The 27,930-nt window shown below is 45.7% G+C and overlaps 1 protein-coding gene across 1 annotated transcript; it reads left to right on the forward strand.

Moving 5' to 3' along the window:
* Positions 1–1,989: 1,989 nt before the first annotated feature.
* LOC143259560 (uncharacterized) lies at positions 1,990–27,829 on the forward strand. The gene is made up of 3 exons (XM_076522463.1): positions 1,990–2,395; positions 13,528–13,968; positions 27,633–27,829. The coding sequence occupies exons 1-3, from the start codon at positions 2,005–2,007 to the stop codon at positions 27,725–27,727; spliced, it is 927 nt and encodes a 308-aa protein (XP_076378578.1). The 5' UTR covers positions 1,990–2,004; the 3' UTR covers positions 27,728–27,829.
* Positions 27,830–27,930: the final 101 nt, after the last annotated feature.

Raw genomic sequence — 27,930 nt, forward strand, 5'->3', positions numbered from 1 at the left:
TGTCTAAACATCGGCGACAGAAAAGTAGAACTATGTTTCGGTTCAACAGGAATTAGAACACGCGAACTTCGATTGGAAGCAAGCGTAACGCGACATAATAGGGCACGGGGTTAAGTTCGGCCAAGATTTCGGCGATTTTCGGCAGTGTGCGACGGTGAATAGATGAGGGCGAGAAACAACAAGGGAAGAGGGTGAGGGCGGTTGCGAGAGGGTGCAAGAACACGTACCGGTGGTCAGGTTTTCGGCGATGGTGGGGGATGGCGACCGAAGAGAGAGATATAGATAGAGAAACACGGTACGCGAGAGAGTAAAAGAGAGAGGGAGAAAGGGAGAGAGAGAGAGACAGAGCGCGCGCGCGAGCGAGAGGAAGAGAGGGAGAGCAAGGGGGAGCATGGCGCAGGTGTGCGCCGGTAGCCCGGCCGCTGGCATGGTACTCCGCACGCCTTAGGTGCGCGTGTGCGCCGAAAGAACCGACAGTACGAACAGAGAGAGAGTTGTTAGAATGTGTGAGTGCGCCTGTGCGGTACACAGTGCCACGAAACCCTCCAGTTTGATCGCGAGCGAGGCGAGTGCGGCACTAGCACACTAGAGAGCCGAGAGGGGTTGGTATACTAGCTTCTGCTATCGCCGGGGGTAGGGGGTCAACGGGGGTTCACAGTTAGAGTCGCAGTTCGAGACACTTTGGCCCGCGATACCGGCCAATCGGCAGTGAGGAGGGGGGGAAGGGGTGGAACCGTAGACTGTACCATCTAGGTAGACAAAGTAACAGATAAGTCTGGAATCGTAGACAATAGGGATGAAAGGTGGATCGGTGGTTCGCTGGGCAGCGAATGGACAAGCGGACACGCAAGGTCTGGGTTAGGTGATAGACAAGAGGAATGAATGGTAGACGGATAGACACTGGTGGGCAGGGAATAGACAGCTGGGTTAATTAACATATGAGCTGAGATAGCAAAGTTGAGATAGCGATAGTTGCGCAGCGAGTAGGCAAGCTAATTGCGGTGGTCAAGGCAGGCAAGCACTGGATCAGCCTCTAGTTAAGTAGATACGCAGTTACGTGGTCAACCAGCGGATAGATAAGTCAGTTAGAGTCACGGAGGCAGGCAGGTTGCTCTGAGTTAGCTCCTAGTTGGACAGCCTACGTAGCTAAACAGTTGAGCAACGAAAGACGGATCAAGAGGCACTACTGGGTCAGCCTCTAGTTAAGTGGATATGCAGCTATACGGTCAGGCAGTGGATAGATCGGTAGTTAGCTCCATCGAATTAGATAGGGAGCTACGAATTAGTTTCAGATAGGTAACCCGTGTATAAATGTGTCAGTTAGAGTAGCCGAAACTAGTAGATAGCACTGGGCCACTCTCTGGTACAGTAGACGCGTGGCTATACGATCGGACAGAGAATAAACAAGTCAGCCAGAGGATCATGACATTAGATGTGCAGCTTTGCACACGTTTTCGGTATAAGACATCTAAGCAATTAAACTAACTAGTTGGTTAGGCTGGCTGGAAGAAGCAGGCAGTTTTGGATTAGCCCCTGGCCAAGTAGCTAGGTAGCTAAGTAGCTAGACAGCGAATAAAGAAGCCGGTTAAAAACTTGTACCTAGACAGCTCTGACATAGGTTCAACTTAACCAGGTAGACAAGTCGGTTAACGAATTCTACATAGATACACAGCCCTGGGTTTCCAACTGACCCAGCCAGGTGAACAACCGAAGTTTCCGAGGGCAGTTCCGCGTTCGCTGCCAGTTAGTTGTCTATGCGATTGTTGTTAACGTCGGCCGTTCCGGCGTTAACATTGATACCAGCATTAACATGGGATAGCTGGGAGACTCGGCATGGAATAGACAGTCGTTGGTTGGTCGGGGTGGTCTCGTTCAGGTAGGCAGGTAGGCATGCAGGCAGCGATGCAGGCAGCTAGCCAGATGGCGAGGGTAGGAGCAAGCAAGGTGGGCGGTCGAAGGGGTAGTAACGGATAGTAAGGGGAGATCGGGGGTGTTCGGAAGGGGATGCCGGAGGTGGCGGCGTACAGGGGGCGGCAGGCTGGTGCGTCAGAGCCTGCAGTGAGCCCGGCAGTGAGGCGAAACGTTGGGCTCCGCGCGGGAGTCTCGTGGCCGCCCGCCTTTTCTTTTAAGTCGGGGTGCCTTTTTCCTTACACCCACCCCCCGCCCCTCTTTTCGTCGCCCTCGCGGTTCTACGGACCCATCGTCGTCGTAGTCGTCGTTGTCCTCGTTGTCGTCGCTATCTACTCTCCGAGGCCGAGGCTCGTGGTGTGCATCATCATCGTCGTCCGGGTGCACGAATTCCGTCTCGTCCAGGTGGTGGTGGTGGTGCTGGTTGTTCGACGCGCGATCGTTTTCCGTATCGTCTCGCCGCGATACGATCTTCGTCGACGAAACGGTTGGTCTCTTCGGCGAGTCCTCTTCGCCGTCGTCTAGCGGAAATCCGATCTCGTGGAAAAGGAGAAAGCGAGGGACAGGGGGCGACAGGGAGAGAGAGAGAGAGAGAGAGAGAGAAAGAGAGAGAGAGAGAGAGAGAGAGAGAGAGACGACCGGGACACTCTCGTGACGGGACAGTGCGGCAGCCGGGGAACGAGGGTCCGCAGGATCGTCCTGCAGGATCACCGGTGTGCGTGACCTCCGTCCACATGACACCGAGTGTCCGGTGTGCGTTACTGTGCCTCTTCTCGGTCCAAGGACTCTCGCGGTTTCATCGTAATCACCCCGATAGCGGCATCGCCGAACGATCCTCGTTCCCGAAGCGAACCAGCTGCGAATTTCTCTGTCGGTGTGCATCCGCGGCTTCCGGATGTCTGGCGCAGGACGGGACGGCAGCACGGCGATTCGGCACCGCGGGACTGCAATGCCAATGTCAATGCTAGCTGAAAGACGGTCACGGTGAAATACGCTCGTGTTCTTTCCAGCTTGGCTGGCTGCTGGTGGCCGAGGTAAATCGAAACCGACGAGTAATCCCAGGGAGCGAGAGAGAGCGAGCGAGCGAGCGAGAGAGAGAGAGAGAGAGAGAGAGAAAGAGATAGCTCGAGTGATTTATGAAGGGTGTTTTTCGATCGGTGAATGTCTGGCTCGTAAGAGAGCGGATTGATCGCCAGTGCAAACTCGGTTTCGGCGCAGAGCCTCGATTTCTCCGCTCGCAGAGAAGCTGTGGGTGCCGCGTGTGGTTCTGTTGCCCGCGACCTCTCTCACGCACCGCCAATGCGGCTGAGATCGCGCGATCTCATTGGCTGCAATCGTGCCGTGGTGTCGGCGATGGGTACGTCCAAGTTCGATGCTCGTGCCGCGCCGTGCCGAGTTGACGCGTGCACTCTATCCTGTCATGCTTGTCGCAACTTGTCTGACTTTTCGCGAAAACGATTCAGCAATTTCTCTTCCGCCGAAATTCTGAACCTCGGGGAACTGGTCGTGTCTCGTCGGGAAACGATCTTCCCGAGGCGGGACTTTTCGCGCACGTTCCCCTCCAAGCATCGTACAACTGCGACCGAAGTTTTATTCATTTTTATTATTCGGTGGTTTAGTCATGGAAAATTCCTAATCTCGTTCTTCACCTTATTTTTCCTATTTCCTAGTAGACGAACTGCGGGACCTTGAGGAAACGATCGTATCTCGGTGTTTCTCTAGTTGAAAATTTTTATATGCATACCTCGAAGCCTTATCTAGCTGCAGCATATATGATCAAAATTTTTATCGAGCGATTTAGTCATGAGAAACGTCGATTCACGTACCCCAGCTTTTTCCCCATTTTACGAACTGCGGGATTGCAAAGGAGAGATTGTATTTTGTTTAAAATCAGGATCAGTTTGCAATGTTTGTACACATCCCGCGAGCAATCTGTTCGACGGTTTAATCAAGAGAAAATCTCAATTGCGCGCCTCATTTTTTCTCGCGTCCTCTTTTACTTCGCAAGTGAACGAACATCGTGTCATCGAAGAAACGATCGTATCTCATTGAAAACCGTGTTTCCCGGGCGGAAAATTTTCGGATACGTTCCACGGAGCCTTATTTCACAGTGCTACAGGACATTCACAAAGAAATATTTCCGCAGAAATATCGCGCAGCTCGTTCTTGCTCCTCGGGTTTCCAAGTGAACGAACTTCGCCTCGCGAACGGCTGGCCACTCGAGAGGCATCGCCGAGTATTTTCATCGCGTGCGTGTCGTACCGCGGGCTCGGTCGCGTGGACTGGAATGATTTCTCGTTGTAAATCGCCCGGCCGATAGCGATCGCGATACAAAGAGTGCGATTCCGCGGCCGCCGCCGCCGGCGGCCGCTGCCGCGCCGCGCCGATCTCTCGCAACGAATCGGGGCCTCGTGGCTCGCTCATGGTTCATCGGCAGTTCACCAACAGTTCACCAACAGTTCACCGAGAAAATCACCGGGCCGCGGACTGTGGCCTCTCACGCGATCCTCGAACGTTTCAAGAGCCCGCGCCGACCGTGCAGCTTCGATTAAGTGTCGCTGCGAGGTGCGAAACCGGCACCAAGATCCCTCCGCGATACTTCGGCCGGGTGCTGCAGGCTTTCGGTGCATCCTCTGACCTCTGACGAGGCCACCTGCAACGCTAGCTGCAATGGCAGCTGCAGGTTCGCTTCGAAAAACGTTGCGTTCGCACGTTTCCACGGAGCGAAAATCCATTCGCTTTCTGTTCCATAGATGCCGGGTGATCTCTACTCGTTTCTTAATTTGTACGAACGATTCGGTTCGAAGTGCGAAGCAGAGTTCAGTGAAGTGTTTATGCTAGGATCGTCTGTGAAACTATTTCTAAGGAACTCGCGATGGTTCAATCGATCGAAGCTTTAAATCAATTACCTGACTCACAGAAATTCACAATTATATTAACCGCGATATCTTTCACGTTCATTGTGGATGAATGATACTCTAAGCGGAAAGCTATAAATTTAGCTCGACTCAGATCTGATCGAGGTACGGATCGGAAGCGATATAAGTTGCTGCAACACGAATATTTTCCGCGGAGATTTTTAATTACGTACAAGGCGGACAAGCTCTCAGACCAAGGATAAGGAAAATTGCAAGAACGCCGTAAAAATAATGTTGCTCGACACGTTGACGCGCCGAAGAAAAAGAAAACGAACGAAATCAAAGTAACTTAGCTGATGGAACCGAGAGGCTCGTTAAATTTTCTAAACCCTATGAAAATTCGATCTACGATAAAGGTAAATTCTTGAAGATAGTCGAGGAATCGTACGAAACGTTCGCCGCGGCACTCGACGCGTCAATTAATCACTGCTCCCCGGGTCTCTTAACCGCTTCTAACTGCATCCGGGCAGGAAGTGGCTGACACGGTAGCGTTTCTCGGTTTTTCGTTTTCCGGGAACGTTTTCGGTAGTAGTTTCGAGGCGGAGCGGAGGCGGAAAAGCTGGCCTCGGCCGAGGAAACGATAGGCCGGAGGGCGGAATCAAGGTCGTTGATTCGAGCTCTCTCGTTCACGCGACTGGCTCCGTAGTTCTCGGGTGCAACGGGTGCAACGGGCATCGGGAGGCGGTAGGTTTCAATTTTTTCGTGGCACGCGAGCGGAAGCCGATGCTTCGTCTGCGACAGTTTCCAAGGGACCCACGGTTTCCCGGATTTGCACACGTGTTTATTTCTCTTCCGCAATCGATACGTCGATGCGATGTCTATTCGCCAGCCGTCTTCGACGTCGGTGTACGCGCCGAATAGAGCTCTGATCCGAGCGGAGCCGCGTCGCGAGCGATATCTGCCTTTCTTCTTGACTTTCGCTCGTTGCTGATTAACGCGGTTTGCGGTGGAAACTAGACTGCGTCAGATCTTGCGCAATTTTCATTAGCGCAAGTGCCTGCATAAAGAAGTTAGCTCTATACTTTCTTATAAAAGTATCTGTATAGCTTTAGCGTTAACCCATTTACGCCATCAATTTCTCGGCATTCGGATAACTTTATCGAGCAATTCTCAAAAGCGTCGAATCGTACATTCGTCGTTAAACCGCGGATTTTACGCGTTGACAGTACTCGTTTATGCTGCTCCTTGCGATTATCTCAAGTTATTTTTATTCTATATACAGAGTGGCCCACAAAAGTGTTCGTACACCTTTCAAAGCGCGATAACTTTTCGAAAACGGAACTAAATGACTTGAATTGTTTTTTTTTAGGGAACAGAGGGACTAGTCTACTAGACGATGGCTAAAAAGCTTTTTTTTAAATTTTGCTATTACTTGGAATGGAAAGGAAAAATTAAGAATCTTCGTTTTTTAAGTTTTTAAAACGAGAGATTTTTACTGTTTTGTCATCCCAAATAATAGCAAAATTTAAAACAAGCATTTCAGTCATCATTTAGTACACTAGTCTCTCTTATCATCTAAAAAGAAAATTTATGTAATTTAGTTCAGCTTTAAAATAGTTATTGCATTTTAAAAAGTGTAGGAACGCTTTTGTCTGTTTATCGCTAAACAAGGGAAACAATTTATCGGTGTGATAACTGCACGGTAGCTTTGTGCGTAGACAGCTTCCAGTGGTGGCGCATAGCACAATCGATGGTAAGGTCATTATCTTCCATTCTTCCTCTTGCGATGCAAATGGGTTAATCCTTCTCGTTGTTTGTATTCCTTCGAAGCTTGCGGCAGGTATTATTCGTGACTCGATTCGATGTAAATATAGAATGGTTTCTTGCATCTTTCGAGCTTGCATACGCCGTGAATGCAGAAAATATGCGCATAGTTAAAGTGTCAGTCATTAATGTCCCGAGAAAAACGTTGTCGTTTGATTGCTCACATTGGAAGCCGACACCCTCGTGTTTAGAAAAAAGTTCACGAGGCTCACCAACGTTTCTCCGTCGGTTTAGCGTGACCGTGTGCGTCGCGGGCAGGAGTGTTACGGGGTTAGGGCACCGTGACGGATCAAAAAGGCTCTCTTTGCGGGCGATTCGCAACGAAAGAAAAGCGAGCGTTCGATCGATGCGACGTTTCGCAACTTTATTTAACTGGAAACTGAACTGCAAAGTGTGGCCGGTGTAATTAAAACAATCGCGTCATTCCCGGGCCCAGAGCATCGTAGAGTCGATTCGATAAGCTGAAATTTATGGCGTCCGCTCGCCGAACCATCTCGAAAACGCTCGCCGACTTTCCAGCGAAATTTTCTTGACGCAATTTAAGAAGACCTTCTCCGAAGTGCAAACAGCGTTTAATTCGATTACGTCCTTGCGTTCGGCGAAGAACTGTGTCATCAGCCACGGCCGACGCAGGCGTCGAATCTCCAAGCTCATAGGATTAGAAACGGTCTCGCGGAACGCATGCTAGCGACTCTAATTCATCGGCGAACCACACGGAGATGTAGACGCTTATTGCGAAATGTCTCGCATGAATTCCCGAATGTCAGCCACCGAATGCGCCGCATTCGACTGAAAACCGGAGGTCTTGACGCATAAAGGCTGCTGTTCCCTGGCTCGTCTCTTCCAAACGCAGTGCCGGAAGTACTCGAGCGCTCCGAGGCGAGCGGTCTTCAGAATCAATCCGGGATGTTATTGTTAAACACCGCACTGTCTGGGAATTAATAATTTTCTAGAAACCCGAGGACGACCGTACTCTCCTCGCTGGTTTCGCCGTGCGAGCTCCGTTATTATTCCTATGTGCCGTAACAGTTATCTAAAATTTGATCGCATTTCATTAACGCTGATATCTTTGAAAATGAATTTTCGTCGCGACACATCGTCAGCGAGAATTGAATTTCATTAGGGCCCGTACGTGTCTAAACGAATGGTAATCACTGCGATCAACTTCGACTCGGCAGTTTCGGCATCGTTACCGAAATTACTCCGATTTCGTGGCATTCTCGCGGATCAGAAAATGCGGAATAGAAAAAGCTACGAATTGAGACAACGACGGGTTTCGTGTTGCGATTGCATGTAGCTGTCGGGGCGTACAAACCGCTAAAGCGTTAATTATTTTCTAATTTCGCAGATACGATCTCGCGGCACGTTCCGAACACCGAAGTCCGCGGTACGCACTCCGAACCTAATTGCCTGGGAAGCTCTACAGGTCGATCCAAAAGATAGAATAGAGTTCGAGGATGCTCCTTTTTCGCGGCGCTGAAGCTTCCTTAGGGCCATGAACATTCTGCACGCTAATCATATTTGGCGTGCAATTTCCTTGTCACCATCGCCGCGTTTTATCAACAGCCGCAACCTTTCCGAACGAAGTTCAATATTTGCGCAGCGAGTATTTAGACGCTGGCAGGAACCGGCACACGAAATACCGAGTTTCAATTACTTCGAGACTTTCTGGCAGATCAAACACGGAGCAACCGATATCTTCCTGAATTCAACGATTCTATATTTGTAAACGTTGAAGCGCGTTCTAAGTTTTCCATTTCTGGCCCGAAATAGATCCGCTTCTTCCTTTGAATCAATTTTCGAATGCAAAGATCAACATTCTTGGAATTTTCCCCAGATAAACGATCGCGCAATTTTCAGATATTCACACTTGAATCAGTCACAACGCCGATAGGTACACTCCGACGCAATACGTACAGTGAGATACGAATGTATTCGAACGCCTTTCAAAACGGAATAATTTTTTTATAATTGTGTTAAGGGACATACATATCGTCAAGATGTTAGCGGAATTAGTTTACTAGACAATAGCTAAAAAATTGGCGAAACTTCCCGCATGCATATAAGTTATCGAGATCTACAAAACGCATTTTTTAAATTTTCGTTGTAGGCTCGAATGAAGAAGTTAAAAACCGAGAGTTTTGTCTTTTTTTCGTTATTCCAATCAATTGCAATCTTTGAAAGCAATTATTTAATCATTGTCTAGTGAACTAACATCTCAAGGAAATTTAGATCGCTCGGCTTAATTATAAATAGGCGTTCGAATACTTTCGGGTCTCGCTGTACATATTTAGATATAAATTTTATGCTTTCGACATTGCGTAATGAAAACTGAAATAAGGTGACATTTCCTGCTGGAAATAATTAAAAGTGAAATGGAACTGTCGATAGGTTTCGCTTCGAAATACGTTTCTATCTATTTTCGAACTTCCTCGTGCCACGACTGTCCCACAGCTGAGACGGTGTACCGAGGCAGAATCTTTTCAATTTCGAAAACATCCTCGTTCGAAAGGAGATGGAACTTCAAAGTTATCGATACAGTTCCGGTGGTCTCCGTGCAATAGTCGTTGAAAACGCGCCGCAAAAGCTCCTCAGCTTCTCGTGGAAGCCCGCGCAAGTATCGGCAAACATGGTCTCGTCTAGGAGGACAGTTTATTGCTTGTACAAATAAGTCTTGAGGGCATTTTGTCCAAACAATGGCGAGGGCCCGTGACCGATCCGTAAGTCACGTCTAGCAAACGTGACGGGGGTTTTATCGAGAGCCCATCGACCGGGGCAAATTAAACAACAGCTTCTCCTTATGCGGCGTCTTTATCCTTTTAAATTGAGACGCCTGCGAAAGGAGCGTTCGGCTAGCCGTTATTCCGGCACGTGGTGCTCGGATAGTTCTTCGTTTGGCAAGAACTCTGTCTGTCTCTCTCTCTCTCTCTGAACCCATTTCCGCACTCGATTCTGCAGCCCTCCGGCCCTCCCTCAGCCTCCTCGCGACATTAGAAGAGGACCTGTAGCATTCCTATCGCCGATGCCAGACACGCTCGCTCATAAACGCTGGCTGCGGATAATTGCCCTTGAGTTCGCATCTCCTGGCAACCATGCTCTCCCTAATTTCGACGTTAAATATCGCGGTTCTTTATACATTCGGTGTACCTGTTGAAAAAATTCGTCGAGCTGCTATTCTACGTTTATACGCCCAACATCGAAGCGATGCCAGCGTTTCGTTAACCGGTTAGCTGTGTTTGACGAGTATACTCGTCATCGCTTGATTCTCGCGACACGTATAGGTGTCGGCTCTGAAAAGGAGACGTCACAGCTAACTGGTTGAATAATATAAGCAGAACAGAAATATTTTACTATCAATATGAACGTTCTTGTTTAGATTTTACGAAGCTTCATCTAAATGTCATAAAAACTGCAAATTTAGATTCCACGGTTTAGCCGTGAAGAATTTGATAAAGTGGATATTTTTTAGCGACTGGCGGGGCGCTGTTAGCCTATCAAGAGTCTAAAAGAAACGACCGTGTCACATTCAAAAGTGGGTTCTTCGAATTGAAGAATTTGATGCAGCTTCCGGAAAATCTCATCTGGCTGTAGGAAATATTTCAAAAATTCCTGCCCAGCGGTTCAGCCACAAGAAGTCCGTGTAATAGAGCTAGGTTCGAACGATCGACCGGGTCCAAGTTCTTTACCGAACCAATTGATTAGTTCCGACTTGGCTAATGAAGTTTTCGACGCCGGTAATCGACGCCTTAATGATATTCGAGCGTTGCATTAATCACGGAAAGGGATCACGGGGGCTGACACGGCGTATGACCACGGCCGAGCGATTCTACTTGAGAGTGGAATTTTTCAGCAAGCAGAAAGTTGGTTGTTCAAATATTTGGAACAAGGTAAACTAGAAGGCTGACGCCTCTTATTTTAATAGGAGATCCCTCGGGTCCACCGGCAGCCGCCTGTCCCGGGATCCTCGGGTCGATGCTGTTAGGAGCTTAGAACGTTCCCTTCCGTTTGTTTCGCGGCGGGGAAAAATTCTGGTTAATCCGAGCTCCGTGCAATTCCGGCCTGTTTCCGTCCCGCTCGCCCCGGATTATCGAGATCCCGGCGCACGGATATCCGGGGTCGTCGGTCTCTCTCTTTCTCTCTCTCTCTCTCTCTCTCCTGCGACGCGTATTCTCCTCGGTCCGCTTCTCACGATCCCGCGGACCAACGTGGGACGACAAATTGCGTCTTTGTTCGGACCAAGATCCTCGCCCGGATCTATCGCTGGAAAATATTCGCAACGTCGACGGACATTTTGCAGCGATCAATTCCGGGCACAACGTGGCTCGGTCTCGAGAATTTTTCACGTTCAAGCAAGCGAAACCACAATTCGCTGCAGCTGCGGGTGTTTCACGCTGGTCCGCAAAGTTCTAGGCTCTTTCGAGGAGCTGTAAGCTCAAGCCTTGGACGGCGGGGTAATTTCGAAGCTGTTGTTTCGGCTGAATTTTTAGCATCGGTTGAATTGTTGCCAGTTTCACACGATTCCGGCAAGTTGCGGCTGGAAATTGAAGCCGGAGTCAGCGTCCAAGGTTTTACCGCTTCAAGGATCGGTTAGGAAATTTCGTTTCTTTTTCCCATGCGGAATAAGTTTGAAACATCATTTTGGGCAGACTGAGATCTTTTGGAAGAGATCGAAATCAATTCTACCATTATCTGATTTATGTAAAATTCTTTGGTCGATTCGATATCGAGGAGCGAATTAATGGCACACGCACTCCAGTACACGCGAAACCAGTTGGTTCTCACGCGATGTTATTTCATAAAGTTTAACAATTCTCGTCTGCCGATGTAGCACAGAACTACCGACTGAACAAGTTTCATTATATTACCCTAGGACAATAGTATCACCTCTAGGTACTCGTGAACTCTGGGCTAGGTGCACAATAAAAAAGAAACTGCTCATGCCAGCGAAATTACACGTCGAAGTTGAAACTCTCTAATGTTTGTCATGTCGTTTTAATGGAATTAGCGAAGACATTCGTGGACCATGCGATTTGAGCAAGAAGTAATATTATTTTTCCTAGATCGTTCGTCTGCGATAAAAATAATACGATTGCGGGAACGATCCGTTATTTCGAGTTGCCAATTTCTTGTTTTTATTTCGAAGAAAAATTGCCCGAGAGGAGACAACGAAGGGAAAATATCGGGCAACGTTATTCTTGTATAAAATAACTGACGAAGAACTATTTATTTGCAATTGTTCGTATCGAGAACTTTATTCAATATTGGAATCAAATAGATCATTCGCTGCGTGAACGACAGATAATTACTTACAAAGCGGCGCTTTGTTTCGGGAAACAAAAGCGAGAGACTTCTCTCGAATATCGATATCGGAGATCATTCGGTAAATTAATTTCCGAAAAGATTTTGTCAAGTACGATCAATCATTTGCTTCGTCGGGCAGAATAATACGCGATCACTTCGAAATAATTCCTGGCAAAACTGTCGTCGACATGTTGCTTGAAAACTTGTTTTCCAAGTGGAAACCATAAGAAAGATAGACAGAAATATTTATTGGCGGTCGCACGCGACCAACATGGCAATGCTGCCAGCTAACGTATTGCGTGCCACGTCATTCGTGTACGAATGACACCAACTTTTTCTGCGGGGTTGCGTCATTCATGCGTATCTGATGCGTATATTCAGCTAAAAATACACACATACGTATAACTCACACCCAAGTGCACGTAGAAAACAAATTCCATTCGATTAAGATGCACGAATATTTTTTTATATGTCAAGCCGCCATATTATTTTACATTCCAGGTTAAAAACTGCTTCGGAAAGAAGTTATTGTTTTGAAGAGTATTAAAACCATTATTCCAGTACGCGGTGTCCAATGATAAATTACAATTGACATCTTTTTCGAAGCAAGTTTAGCATCATTTTTTTAACTTTAAGAGTAATATGTACATCTACTTCTAATCATTGATATAATTTACATCGTCTTCAAAAACATCCCTTCTTCCGTGTATTAAGTTTTCCATTGGAATTTCGAATCTTTTGACATCTAACCTTGGTTGACTCGATCTCTGAAGCTCTTGTTCGATATTCTAAATTAATAGATATAATATAATAAATATTCTAAAATATCTATTCTTTGCTTAACACGTTAAACGCGATAATTTTGCTCGGTGCTGATTTTTCTGAGTTTTCCGTTGAGGCGGCAGGCATTATTTCTTAACCTTGATGCTGTCGATCCCATGCACCAATGCCGTCCAAATGATAGGTTCTTTGTCAGTCCTTGGGAATCGACGCTGCCCAAAAAAGTACACTGTCAGTCCACTTGGACTGGCGTCCAACAAAAAGTTCACTATCAGCCCCAGAGGGCTGATGTGCGCTCAACGATCTAGTCAGGACTGTCTTAAAATCCTTAAAAAAATCTTCAAAATACGCTACAACTAAAAGATTTGCAATTAGAGAGCTAATCGATCGCGTCTCGAAATTCAATTCGAACAATGTCCACGTCAGGAAATCAAGGTGGTATAATGCGAGGTATCCTTGAAGGGGTAGACGGGTAAGAAGCGGGCCGAGGGTAATCCGGACTTAACGTCGGGGGTTGGTACCGGTGGGGGGCTGTGATTGTTCTGACTGGTTTCCCTGATCCGTAGATGCTGGTCGAGCGGGCTAAACGGCGAAGACCTATCCGTCGCGATTAATCGGCGGCCGCGCGGGCTGGTCGATCGAGATCGAGATCGGGATCGAAATCGAAAACGAAATCGAAATCGGGATCCGTACCGGGATCGGAAGTAAAGGCGGCTGAAAATCGAGTTCGCTTGTGGTTCGTTCGGTTCAGTTGTCGTCGTCTCTGTCTTTGTCGTCGTGGAGAACAACGACCAGCCGCGGCGGCTGGCCTCAGGCCAATAGAGGTCTAGCTGAAAAGGGTGAACGTGAAAACCAGGTGGAAAGTGGGGGTGGTGGACCGAGGAAGGGATCGGTACACGGTGCACGGTGAACGGTAACGCGCGAAGAGCCGAGAACGAGGAGGAAAATCGGCTGTGGAACCGGATAGAGGAAGAGCGATTGTACCCGCCGCGAGTGACAAACTATACGTACGAGAGAGTGATTAAAAAAAAAAGAAAGAAAAGGGTGAATAGTTCTTACGGTTTTTTCGTCGGCGGTTGGATTCCGTATTATCGTGTGACAAGATGCGCTCGCGACGCCGTGACGGTGGTTGAACGGCCAACGACACGAGTGGCTCGTGCAGCCCTCGATTCCGCCAGAAATCTCGCTTTCGAACGCCTTCAAACGCCTTCAAGCCTTGAAGAGGCTGCACGCACCGCACTCCTGCCCCGGTTCGTCGCTTATCTCCTCGGCTGCGTTCGTCCGACACGCGGAACAGGTGAGAACAACCCCTTCATCCTCTTCTACTTTCTGTGAACTCGCCGGGAACTTGCCGGAAACTAACTTGCCGAGCCTCTACAGTCGCTACCAACCCTACAAACCTACCAGTTTCGCTCGGTGCGCACGGTTTTATGAGCGAGGTTTCGCGTTCTCCTTGAAAGATGAAGATTTTAGCTGATGTTTTGCAATTTAGTTCTGGGAAAAGGCTATTTGAAACAGTAAATAGCTGCTGTCGTAAATGGTTTTAGTATGATTGCCGACTGTGATTAAACTGCACTAGACTCAACCTAGAGCCGGCTGTGCGAATGCAAATCAAGCAGCAGGACGTAATCGGTAGACGGTTAAAGAAGAAGGTAGCTAATAGTAGATTCGTACACGGAAAAGTAATGGAAGAATAAATAGGATAAACTCGGGTAGATCTGAGCAGCTAGCTTAGAAGGGATTAGAATTTCTATATCACAATTATGAGTATCTTCCTGGTATATGAATTTCATGTTTTTTTTTTTCATTCTGTTTTATACACGATTTATTTTATTTGGTTTTCTATAGTCGTTTTTTTTTAAATTTTACTGTTCAATTAATTTAGGTTCCTACCTAAATTAATTTGAATTTCTATAGTTGGTTTAGGTTAATTTATATTCATCACTTAACTTGGGGTTCCACGTATAGTTGATTAGGGTTAAGTTTTACTAATCGTTCGATCTGAATTTCTATGGTGGGTTCGGGTTACCTTTAACATAAACCTACCTCTTAACATAAAATTAACGCTTTGTTATCTAGAGGATCGCTTTATAGTTGTTTGACAAGTGTCGACGAACACCACCGTGGTGTCATATTTGCAGCTAAATGATGAATCAAGTACAATTATAGAATTTTTGATCGGTCGCTATACCCAACAGCACTTATTAGTAATGTCGTTGATAGATTCGTTAGCGAACACAAATTTTTGATCCGCGAAACGCGAAGCCCTTTGTAAAACTGTCTTACGAACAGTTAAATGAATTAATCAAATTATTCAATAATTTCCGGTGGAAATATGTTTCTAATTTCAATAATAGTGGAACAATTAAAGCAGACAATTAAAGTGGACAATCTCCACCGTGAAAAATCCCCAGGCTGATCATGAATTCTAGTAGGATAATTCGGTATAGAGCGTCCCGTTGCCGAGGCCCGAGTAATTGCAGGCTTAATGCGGAACGAAATTCCGAATTAGCGGAAAAGAATTACGCGAGTTACACGGCAGAGCCTCGAACCGCGAAGTTTGGACACTTTCCCAATTCCTTGTCCGAGATACCGAACTCCGCTAATGGATGAACCCAATCTTTCCGCAATCCCTGCCGTTCGGCGTGGCTCTGTGTCAACTGAAGCCTTGAAGTGGTTCATTATTAAAGCCTACCTGCCGCGCTCCGGAGATACGAGGCCAGCTTTCGTCTCGAAGCCCAACTTTCCCAGGGGTCTCGAAACGTCTTGCCGTGTCTCGCGAACGTTCTTTCGAACCAACGAACCGAGATCGTTCGTAATAATTACTCGGTAATGCCGGGCCGTCGTTATAAAGTACGTCCGCAGGCACCAGAATGCGGCGTATTTTCGTTAACCTTTTGCTGGGAATTGTTCCAAGTGCGAGGACTCGCATCGCGAAAGAGTTACGAGCCCCGTAAATACTGCCGTTAAGTCCCGCGGGAATTATAATCATAATAATTTATCGGCGCTGGGTCTTCGTGGCGACTTCTTTGTTCGAGGACAACAATTATTTTGGGGGATGCTGCGCCGTGTGAACGAGTAAACTCGGACGAGCGCGATCAGACAACAAATTCGAAAAAATTTCAGAGAGAAACTCCGAGACCGTGAGATCTGTTTTTAGGACAGCTTTAGTATTTAGGTGGTATACGATATTGGCTGTTAAGGGCAATTAAAAATCTGAACCCTGTCTTTAAATATATTGTAAATCATCATTTTCGCTTCCTTCTATTTTATATTTATCTATTATATTTATCTATATTTATTATATATATTTTATATATATATATATATATATATATATATATATATATATATATATATATATCTATTTTCCTGCAATATCTTCTTCTTTACTCTGTGTTATTACCCTTGTTTATGTAATCTTGTCATCTTTTTGTATTGCCGCATCAGATACGAAAATTCCTATGGCAACAGCATACATTTTTTCTATAACTCTCAAATCTTCCGACATAATTTACACTATGTATTTTCGACTTAAATCACTGTATATAAATTAAATTAAATTAAAAAGTATATTCACGAAGAATTCTGAAATATTTTGAGAACTGCCATAGCTGTGCGATCAATGAAATAAAATCCTCCGCTTAACTATAACCGCTGTAACACTGCTTAAGGATTGTTCTATGGAACAGAATATTTTTGGAAGATCGATATCTCCTACCTGTTACACTCATTAAGAGGATTAACGGCATTCTTCGAGATTGTAGATGTAGGTTCAGAATTTCGGCTCGAAGGCTACCGGGATGGGTGGCGTTTAAGCGGATGTTTAGGGTCGTTTTCAGATACAAAGAAGCCATCGTCCTCTCCGAAAAGAGAGCGTGTAAGACACGCTCTTGTCTCTTTGAGCGAGACCGCGGCTCGTGCGCCATAACCGACGCCAATTACTTCCGGTCGATGGAAGACCTTGGTTATAATTAGTCTTCGAACTTCCCGCGAGAATTCCCGGCAGCCCTAATCGAAAATTACCGAAACTGGTGCGCGCGGCGTTTCCCTCGGCAATTAGTCCGTCACAGTGGTACCGAGTTTCTCGAGAAAATATCGATCCGAGCCGATGAATCCGAACAACTGTGGCTTCCGGAATGGGTGGAATTGCCGTGGAAGGTAGCACTCGAAGAGGAGTAGCGGCCGAAGAAGACAGCGAAAGAGGCTAGCAGTCGCAGAAGGTAGCGAAAGAGGATGGTAGTTTGAGAGGGTAGCGAAAGAGGATAGCAGTCGAATAGGGCAGCAAAAGAGACGCACCCCGTGCCGGAAGACATGCATACGAAATCGGGCGAGCGTGTCTCGAACGACTTGCCGGGCGTTCAGCATCGGGAACGAACTATTGATCCCCCTTTAAAAATATCTGGAAATCGGCGTAATAATAGCCGAGGTTTCGGCCCGAAGATAAAGTGGAGCTCCTCGTCCTTGTTGTCCTGGCTGCCGCGACGAAAACATCACGCGACCATGCACCGCGACGAGCTCGGAACTCCCCCAGGAAGAAAACTCGCATTCCAGCGACTGTTGTCGCGATACAACCGAGAAAATTCGACCCTGTCGCGAGCTTCTCTATCGCCTTAGCTCACGGTGATTTATCTCGCGCGCGGGCAAGGTCCTTTCTTGCCGAGTTAGAAAGAGGACACGTGTGCGACGCCGCGTCTGCTGTCTACGGTCCCATTTCACTTTTCGTTTCCGCACGACGGACCTTCTCCCTTAAGAGATATTCGTATAAAAAATATTTATCGAGTTATAAACTCGGACTATCTTGGAGACCTTTTTTGGGATTCGTTATGCTCGTTCAGTTCGGAACCGTTTCTTCGAAGGGCCTGCAACAGTTTATAGGCCATACGGATTTTATACAGCCTCTGCCAATATTTTTATAAGCTCTACAAATTTTTCATAGGCCCCATATTCTCCTCCGAGTAGCCATAATCTTTCTGCAAGTTCTCGAAGCCTTTTCAAAATGTCTATTATTTTTCTAAGCGATCTATTCTTTTTGTTGATCATACAGAATTTGTATAGTCCTCGACAATTTTACATGAGCTCTAGATCATCGTTATAGGTTTCACCATTTTTCTGGATGAATTACAGTTTTTCTCTGAGTAGTACAAATTTTTTAGAAGTTCAATAACCTGTTTGCAAGCTCTAGAGTTTTTGTCATTGATTTTGCAATTTCTTCATGATACATACAGTTTTTTTCGTAGATTCTATAGCTTCTTCATGGGACATACAATTTTGTCGTAGGTTTCACAGTACGTTTCGAAGGCTCTAGAATTTTTGTCACTGATCAAAATTGTATACAGCAATTGATTTCAATTCCTAATTTTTTCTGAAGTTCTCGAGCGTGTATTAGAGGCTCTAGAATTTTTGTCGCTGACTTTGCAATTCGTTAATAGGCCTAACAATTTTTCTGTTGCTTGTGCAGTCCTTCCACGAGGTATACAAGTTTCTTGATTGTTCTAGAATCTGTTTAAAATGCTCTAGGATTTTTCTTCTAGAGTTTGTCCCACAAATATTATTTGGATCCTACCCTTGCGACTATTGTGTGATTTACGTAGACTTCGTCGTGCGGTTAGCCAAACAAGTAATCGTTTTCTTGTCGTCGGCAATCGTCGTAATTCGAAACAGTCCCGGTATTAAAGGAGAGAGTTAAAAGAGCAATTTGAAGTTGTGCATTAAGTCGCGCGACAGGAAGGTTCATTGCAGTCTGGGGCACCGTGGTCTCGGCACGCGGCGAGCTCACGCAACGGCAGGCGATCCGTTCCGTAAAATGGCCCCGAGCAATTTCGACGTCGGTGGTTGTGGGTAACAGTTCACGGAGCAGTTACATCGTGTTACATTTGCCATTCCCCCCTCGAATAATCCCGTTCCGTTCAATCCGGTGGGCAGAAAATTCCTTCGACATCTAACGATCGCTTGAAAATTCGAGCGGTCGATCGACCATCGACCTCCCGTCGAGTCATCTCAATTAAACTGCAGCTTCGATGGCATGGCCGAACCAAAACAAGCAATTGTCCCACGCCGCGTCGCGTCGCATCGCGTCGGGTCGGGTCGGGTCGGGCCGAGCCGGTTTCGGGCCGGCTCGAATCCCGGGGAATTAATTCGTTTCTCCTCGGGATTAATGTCATTTCTCGCGGCCGTAATTTACCGGGACCGGTCGGGTGCGCGACAAGCCGAATTTACAAGCCACCGGTGGCCCGCCTTGTTTTTATCGAAGAACTCAGTCGCGCAAAACCACCCTCGTTACGTCGACCTACGTCGAGATGTCTCCTGCCGGGACAAACTCGCTCGTTGTCCTTCCCTCGTCGCTGTTTCTACTCTCAATCGCTCGAGGCAGCATCTATTATATACTCTGCGGCTCGCTCAAAGGCCGGATAATTTATTTTTTCAGACATGCCGGGTTTTGCTTACAGTTTCTACAATTTTTCTGCAGACCACAGAATCTTATCTTGTTAAATTTAATTATTTCTAGATCCTTTATACAGGTCTTGTAATTTATCCAGTGATTCCAGAATTTTATCGGGTCGCTACAGAATTTATTTGCAGCTTCTCAAACTTTTCTACGGTCCCTACAATCTTTTACAGTCATTACAGCATTATTCCGAAGCTCTGGAATCTAGATTATTTGTGCAGTCTGTAACAGTTTTCTATAATCCCTAGAATTTTATTAGGTCGCTCTAGAATTTACTCCTAGCTCCCACAATTTTTGTATAAGCTGTTTGAGTTTACTATAGCCTCTAAAATTTTTGTACGATCCCTATGAGATTGCTATGGCATTTACATTTTTTTTGTACGAACCCTATGAGCTTGCTATAGATCTAATAATATAAATAATCTACATAATAACATAAATAATCTACATTTTCTGTACAATCCCTGCGAGCTTGATACAGCCATTACAATTTTCGTAGAATTTTTGTACTTCATCACGGAGCTTGCAATTATTTTCAGTTCTAGAATGTTTATAAACCAGTATGAAATGTTTCCGTGCGCTCCAGAATTTGTTCACAGTCTCCTAACAAGCGTTGATTACAACCCTCCGGCTCACGGTCCGGCCTCCAGAGATTCACGGAAGAAATTCTCTAAGTGCTCGGACTCCTTGAATAGCCTGAATAAATTCGTTTTTAGTTTCGTCCTATCCTTTCGCAGCAGAGTGCGCGGGCGCCGGAGTTCGCCCGGTGTTCGCCCGGCGATTCGTTTTCCCCAACAAAAGAAGAGAGTTCTCCGCGTGGCGTGCAACGTCCCGCGAAAGTAGGAACGAGTTTTCGTGGAGTGGCCGAAGGGTAGTAACTGGAGTAACGAGGGTGGCCGAGACGTGGGAGGGTTAGGTCGCGTGTTTCGTGTTGCGCCAGGAAAAATGTATCGTCTTTCGTTCGTCGTCGGCCAACAGGGAAACTCGCCGGCATCCGGCAGGCACACGAAAGTTTCCGAAAGCCGAGCGGAGTTCGCGTGAGTGGGTCGCGACGTGAAATGATTTTGCTCTCGAGGAGAGAGTCGAGGGGGGGGGGATGGGGGGTGGACGGCGCGCTCGAACACGAGTCCGAGCTTGTACGCCTAATCGCCGGGACGAGTTCGGTTGTGTTCCCCTTTCGGGGATCCCATCGATCGCCTCGATCGCGCGACTTCCTTTCTGGAATTAGAATCGGCTTTCCCTGGGAGTCCGACTACGTCTTGGACACGGCGTCCTCATGCAAATCAACCGGCAACCTACATCATGCGAGCACGATCCGGATCGCGAAAAGTATGTTCGTTACGGTCCAGATCGGAATCAAGGGCTCCGGCTGGCTGAGAGTTGAGGCATGTCTGCTTTATTGCCTACTTCCGAACGATCCGGATCAGCTCGTTTTAATTGCGTCTCGGAATCGGGCTAGCTCTGCTCTTCGAAATTTGCGTAAACTTAACGATTTATCTTGCGATGGCCTACGGATCAGCCTACTTCTGCTTGCCGTTTTCAAAGTTGGAATTGATAGATTTAACTGTTCATCCGTTTCATCGACTTCCGAGTCGATATTGGAACAGATTGATTGGAATTGAGCAGGCGGTGCGGTTGTAGGATCGACGATCCGCGATTACACGACGCATAAGTACTTTGCATTTATGATCGTTAGTTACAACGAAGCGCTCGAGCATGAACATACTGAATTGTGGGCTTACGTGACGATACTTCAGAATCTATGAAAAAATTGCTGTACCAGTAAAAAAACAGTTGAAACTCTGAAAAGATCGCAGGCACTGCAAACACATTCTGTAGCCTATAAAAATATTGTAGACAAAATATTGTAATTAATCGTGAAAGAAACGTGAGATCTATAAAATAATTGTAAGCTCCGCTGCAAAAATTTGTAGAGTATACGGAACAATCGAGGAGTCCACGAAAAAATTGTACAGCTCATGAAAAGATAATTTGCCTCAAAACTTACGAAACAGCTGTTTAATTTATGAGAAAAGGATAAAACTCGAAGATGTTGGTTACGGTGCCTCGGCGAAAAGTTTTGTCGTAAACTTAGGCAGCCTACTTTGTTCTTCTACTTAGTGGGAACATTATGGTGTCTCTGGTTACAATTATTCCGTGCTGGCAAAAGCAAGCCCGCGAATATATTCAGCGTAATAACTCCAAGGTGCTAGTTCTCTTTATACATCGAAACATCCGTGCAAGTAGGATAGTCAACGATTCGAAACAATAGGCTGGTCGCGATAGTCTGTGGCGTTGGATTGCATGGAAAATCGATCGGGTCATTGTACTAAGCAGCTGAGGTGTAAACATTGCTGCACTGTACATCCTTTCGCTGATTACAACGAATTAACTCGGCCTCTGTGTTTTCCGATTGTAAATCGCGCGCAACTCCGGCGATTTATCGTTGTCGCGAATTCTATTCTCGCGGAAGGTGAATCGTTAAATGCGTGCAATGTTCTTTCGCTGGATAACAGGTCCCGAACAGGTTATTACATTATATTCCAGCCTGGCGATTCGTTTTTATGGTTACCGATGGTCGACAGCTATAAAAACAAGACGCAAGGCTCGAGTAATCGTATCTGCTCTTCCCAAATTGTCCACTTTTGTGCGCAATCTGAGAGGCGAATTAGGGAGAAATTACTGTACTCGGTTTATTCCGTGTCCGGGAGAGACCTGAAACTTCCGTGCAATTACTACGAATCTTGGGAAATCGTTGCCAGCGAATCCAATAATTGCCAGCGAAACAGTTTGGGCTTTAGCTGTGAACGGGGATTGCAAACGTCTCGGCTTGTCAGTGGAATCAAATCAGTGTCAGAAGCACAAGCCCGCGATACTGCCGCTCGGTTAGAACAGCCACGCGCCTGTTCACAAAGGTCTAAACACGTCGGGTGCTATCGCGCCCTCCAAACATTATGATGTACCCTGGCTGATGTTTCCAATACACACTCCGCGGCCGCGCCACTTCGGACAGCTGACAAACAGGCCGATTCTCGTGCCCATCGACGTCACCATTTTTTAATTAACATCCTCACCGGAACGACGTTGTAACACAACTACCTTTGTTCTTCTCAATGCTTCTCTGTTATTGGCCTGACGGTTCTGTTCAATGGCAGTAATTGAACATTGCGAACAATTTTTGTTTCTGGCTGTGCATTTTCATGCGTTCACTTTCTGTTTCTAAGTATGCATTTTGACGTGTACAATTTCTCTTCCTAAATATGCATTTTGACATTTATATACAGAATGTCGTGTGAACTGGTGGTATAAGCAGATAGGGGCTGATTGTACGTCAAACAAATAAGTAGAAAGGAAAGAATAATATTTTTTTCATTTATGACGCTGTTCTCGTATTTGTTCAAGGTAGAGATTATAAATAGAACAAAACTGACCAAGTTCGTATGTAATGAAAAAAAATCAATGGATTATCAACTAATAATCTTTAGTGCTGTATCTAATAAAGTATGTATGAGGGTTCTTAAATCGACGCATCGTGCTCTAGTATATTCATCGTAACAAACTTAATTAGAATCTACAAAATGCGAGATTTCAAGAAATTACTATCATATATTATATTTCTTCAACTTTCATTTCGCTTATAATTTTCGATCGATTATATCGATTTTGTGGGATGTCCGAGATTCTTTAACACCTTCGTTCTCGGACACATTTTCACAGAAAATGGCACTTTTAAGTCTTCTACGACACCGACGATAAAACCCAAGGAAAAGCAGGCGTTCTCGAAAGAATCGTGCCGGAGCGATATTCGTCGACGTTCGATTCCAGGACGACGGAAGTAGTGCAATTTAATTGTCTCGGAAAGTTGTACCGGAAGCGTCGACGAAAGTTCGAAAGTCCCGTGTGTTACGAGGTACGGGCGATGATTCGGAGCCAGAGGAAACGTTCGCCGAGTTCTGGTCCGGTTGCGAAAGACGCTCGGATTAAAGTCGAGGATGAATTTCAGCCGCGTTAAAATTCCTCGCGTGTGGAAACCATATCGCGGCAAGCTTTGCGGGCCCTGGGATTGGCGATTGCCTTGTTAACTCGAAATCAATATCATGCCATAACGAGCAACAATTGGAAAGTGTCAACGCGGTGCCCGGGCTTCGCTAACGAAACACTTCAAGTCACCTCGCAGGCACAACCTTGATTACCTTGCGTGGCTGCCGGTTCTTGATGCTCGAGGGATCTTCAAGTCGTCGATGGGAGGCTCGTCGCGGTCTCCTTTTGTTCTAGTTCCTCCGAACTATCTAAACTCTCGGATAGAATCTGCGCGAAACGTGGCTCTTGAAATAGCAAATAGTCTATTAGTCCGACGTTTTAAATCCTACTTGCACAATATACGTAGTTAAAATTTTATTCGTGCCGTATCGGAAATACTGTGCTCCTGCTTGAAATATTTAATCGATTCGAATTCTTTTATTCTTTCATCGTAGATTACTGAAATCGGTATTTCAAATTTCCTGTAAATTATGCAGAATGGTCAACACGATTCTGGTCTCGAAATCTTCATTTGTTTCTAACGACAGGAGGAATTTTTTGGCTCAACTTCTCTGGAATTTGCAAGACACGTTCGCGATGTTCTCTTTCCTTTTAATATATTTAATCATTCTATCGATTCTACTATAATCGAACTTACCACAAATTTAACCAAAAGTCTTGTCGAATTTCAAACGTTCATTATTGTTAACTATAAACTTTCACCTGCAAAGATCTTCCTATATCGTACACATTAATTAATAAATGTATTTTTGTGCTATTTTTTCGTCACCCACTATGCTACTAACGGGTTCCTTAATTCATAAACAATAAACAACTATAACAATTATTAAAAACAGCATGACGGACATATTTGTGTCTCCTGACCTAGAATAATTCCATTCATTATCATGTTTTCCACGCCAAGCTGAAATGTTTAGCGATCTATTAAATACATACGAATCTAGGAATATAAACATTGCTTTGAATTACGATAAGATAATTTCCACCAGTGAGACTGAGAGTGTTACGAATGCTGTTAGACACATCGATAATGATCGACGAGGCCAAAAGCGGCGTGTCGGCGGATAGCAAACGCGTTGAAATAGTTAAAGGACAGAGTTCACAGGCGTGGTTACGCTGAATAGAAGAAACCCGACTTGCCCTCGCAAACAGAATCTCTAGCGAGATACTGCGCGACAGCTCTTTAACTATAAAGCCACCTCATGCTGGGAGCCTAACTGACGCTGACTGTTTCTACAACGATTCGGCGGCGGCACTCGCTCGCCCAGGACGACAGAATCGCCTAGCTCTTCGTCTTGTTGAGCCAGCCGCGCACCTGACGCAGGGATTAGAACGTAAATTACACCGGGCACACGAAATCGACATCGCGTGATCGATGGGGACATTCGATAGGCTGGTGAATCTGTACCGAAAAAATGCTGTTTTCAAGTACGCGAGAGAATGTCGATACTTTAACCAGAAGGCTTGCAAGCCGGTGCTTGAGAGAGCTCTTCATTCTAGAGGATACTTATGGGCCCGATAGAATCAATAGATACGCTGCACAATGGGTGATCGCATCTCACAGCTGGCGGAAAGTCAAAATTTTATCTTCGTTCGAAACGAACTTTCTTCTCTATCTTAGCCTTATGAATTTCTTCCTGTGAATGCTGGATGATCACGACTTCGATGTGGTAATTTAAAAATACTGGATAATTATTGTCTGTTTCTTGTAAACTCATTTGCATCGGCAAGCGGAATACAGTAAATTCTCCCTAATTGATCCTCAGCTTGTACGCAAAAATGAACAATTTGGGAAGAGAAGATGCGATTATTCGAGTCTTGCGGCTTGTTTTTATAGTCATCGATTGTTAACAACTATAAAAACGCGCCACAATGCTCGAATAATCCTCTTCCCTTCTCCATTTTTGCGCACGAGCCGAGGGTCAATTAGAGAGAATTTACTGTAATCCGCGCGCGGTGATTGTCAACTATCACCAATTACTTAACTACTTTTAAGATTAGATACTAGATTAATTAACTATCTCACCACGTTGAATATACGCTTCTCGAACTGTATAACAATGAAATCATAAACAAGTGCACATCACGCAAATTATTCTGCAATTGATGATAGTTGACAATCATTTGCGGATTATTGAGCTTGCGGATACAAATGGATTCATAACAGAAGAGTCTACTTATTCTGGAGACATTAAATGATTCTCCACATGTCGATCGAGATCTTCAGAAACATTTCCAATTACTTGTTTTTGTATTTAATTCTTCAGTATCTAATCCGGTTGCTGCCCAAGTTTCATAAAAATCAACTCGAACCTTTCCCTGTACTCTGGTACAAGTATGCGAGTTGTATCAAAATTAGACCGATCGATCCTTTCGCAGACAAATCCTTCGTCTGCTCCAGGTCTGAAGCCCAGGATTATACCTCCTATGTAGCAGCCTAAATGCTGTCGTTAGAAGACAGAAAGAGAGAAAGCATCGACTAGATGCTTTTAAAGGGCAAAATGAAAATTCATCCAGAATCAGTGAGTCTTGGGAGACAATGTAAGATGATTTGCGAGCAACGGTCATTAACGTATCTCTAAACAGTGTTTCATTTACTGACAGACTTCATCCAAGTTTATCAGCTAGGAAGATGTGAGACACACTAGTTTAACCCTTTATCCTAGAATATCGTGTAAGACTCGTGGTAAGAGATTCGAGACGAACCCAAAAACCTCGAGTAAGAACCGTCGTACTTTATTAACCGCTTCGCTCTTGCTGCATATTAGGTCGCGACACCGATACTGTTCGTATAAGGTCACAGATAAGATATTTCGTGACGGAATTTCGCTTTTGCGATACTACGGACGTGTTATCCCGCGACGCAAAACCGACCGTGCGGTGCCACAGTCGTGTTATCCCGCGATGCAATACGATTTTTGCGATGCCACAGACGTGTTATTCCACAACGTAATACCGTTCGTGCGGTACCACACACGTGTATCCCGCGACACGATACCGTTCGTGCGGTACCACAGACGTGTTATCCCGCGACACAATAGCGTACGTGCGGTGCCATACACGTGTTATCCCACGACACAATACCGTATGTGCGGTACCACAGACGTGTTATTCCGCGACGCAATACCGTTCATGCGGTGCCGCAGACGAGTAAACACGCTTTAATTCGAGAGCAAGAACAGCGTGTGTTTACACGTCTGCGGCACCGCACGAACGGTATTGTGTCGCGGGATAACACGTCTGTGTTACCGCACAAACGGTATTGTGTCACGGGATAACTTGTCCGTGGCACCGCACAAGCGGTCTTACGTCGCGGTCTTAGATTCTCGTCTGTGATGTATCTATATATGAGCCGTTTATTTTGAAAGTGGCATAAGTCACTTTACCGTAATGAAAAGTGGTGATTTTTTAATGTTTATACGAAATTATTTATACTAAGGAAAATATCGGTATCCTGAGATAACAAATACAAGTAAATCTTCTCGAAAGTTAACATCCATATTTTTAAACGTGTTAAAAAAACGCAAACCCTTAAATATATCGACTTAAAAACAAAGTGACTTATGCCACTTTCAAAATAAACGGCTCATATATCTCTTGTACGAACTGTATCGGTGTCGCGACAAAACACGCCGACGTGAGCGAAGCGGTTAATTAATACAAACATTGTAAACATGGGTCGTATTCGTAGTATATTTAGGACTCTACCTGTAAGAAGAATTATGTACCTGTGCCAACGCCTAAGCGACTTTGTTATTAATTGGGGTACACGCCGTCCCCAGTTAAATCGTAGGTCAGGCCAGGGCGAGTCATTTCGCCGCGAGCCACAAGCTCCACTACTACTACTCCATGCATATTGCTACATATAAAATGGGCAATCCCGCGTGGAGCACAGAAGAAACAATGTCATATCGTTTCTCGTATAGCGTCAGTGTATGAAGGATATCATGAACCGCGCCTCGCCCAGGCCTGTCGTAGGTTAAGGAATTAACCCTTTGCGGTCCACGATGCTTTCTCCCTACTGGTTCAAAATTTGCTGAAGCATTTTACAATTGAATCATACCCTCATATATGACTTAACAACTTATTTAGAACAGTTCGAGTAATACTAAAATTATTTGTATCAAGTAATTGCGTCACTAGTTACATACATAACGTAATTCAGCGAAATAAGTAATTATTAATGGCTAATTTCGAGCGGTTAAGTCTGGCACATCGTAAGACCGTGAAGAGTTAATGTGGAAAAAAGGTCACCTCGAGGTTCATGGTTGATCGATATCCGACCCTATCCAAGATAACCTCTGACTTTCTTAATTTCCTTGTGCGCCGTTCCGGGGATCCCCGCAAATGTAAAACAATTTGAAATCGATGCACTGACTAATCTGATAAAAAAAAACAAAAAAATCAATCTCAGTAGGAAGACTTGTGGGAAGAACGACTTGAGAATCTAACCGAAAATTGTGTGTTCTCAGAAGGGACCAGCCGAAGATACGGAAGTACCGTGAGACGACGACACGGAGCCGGGAAGAGCGGCGTCATTCCCGAAGGGGGGCAGGCGGCAGGGTAGCAGAAGAAGGGGGTCGGCTCGTCCGCGAGCCAGCAAGTGGAAGAAGAGGAGAAAAAACCGGGGGTTGTTAGAGCGGACGAAGAAGAGGAAGAAGAAGGCGGCGGGAGGTGGTCCTTGATATCCGTCGGTGGAGGATCGATCGGGAGGAGGGAATCCGGCACAGATTTCGGACACAGCGAAAGAGAGACAGCTAGACAGAGGAG

This window comes from Megalopta genalis, chromosome 1 (genome assembly GCF_051020955.1).
Source record: "Megalopta genalis isolate 19385.01 chromosome 1, iyMegGena1_principal, whole genome shotgun sequence".
Lineage (NCBI taxonomy): Eukaryota > Metazoa > Arthropoda > Insecta > Hymenoptera > Halictidae > Megalopta > Megalopta genalis.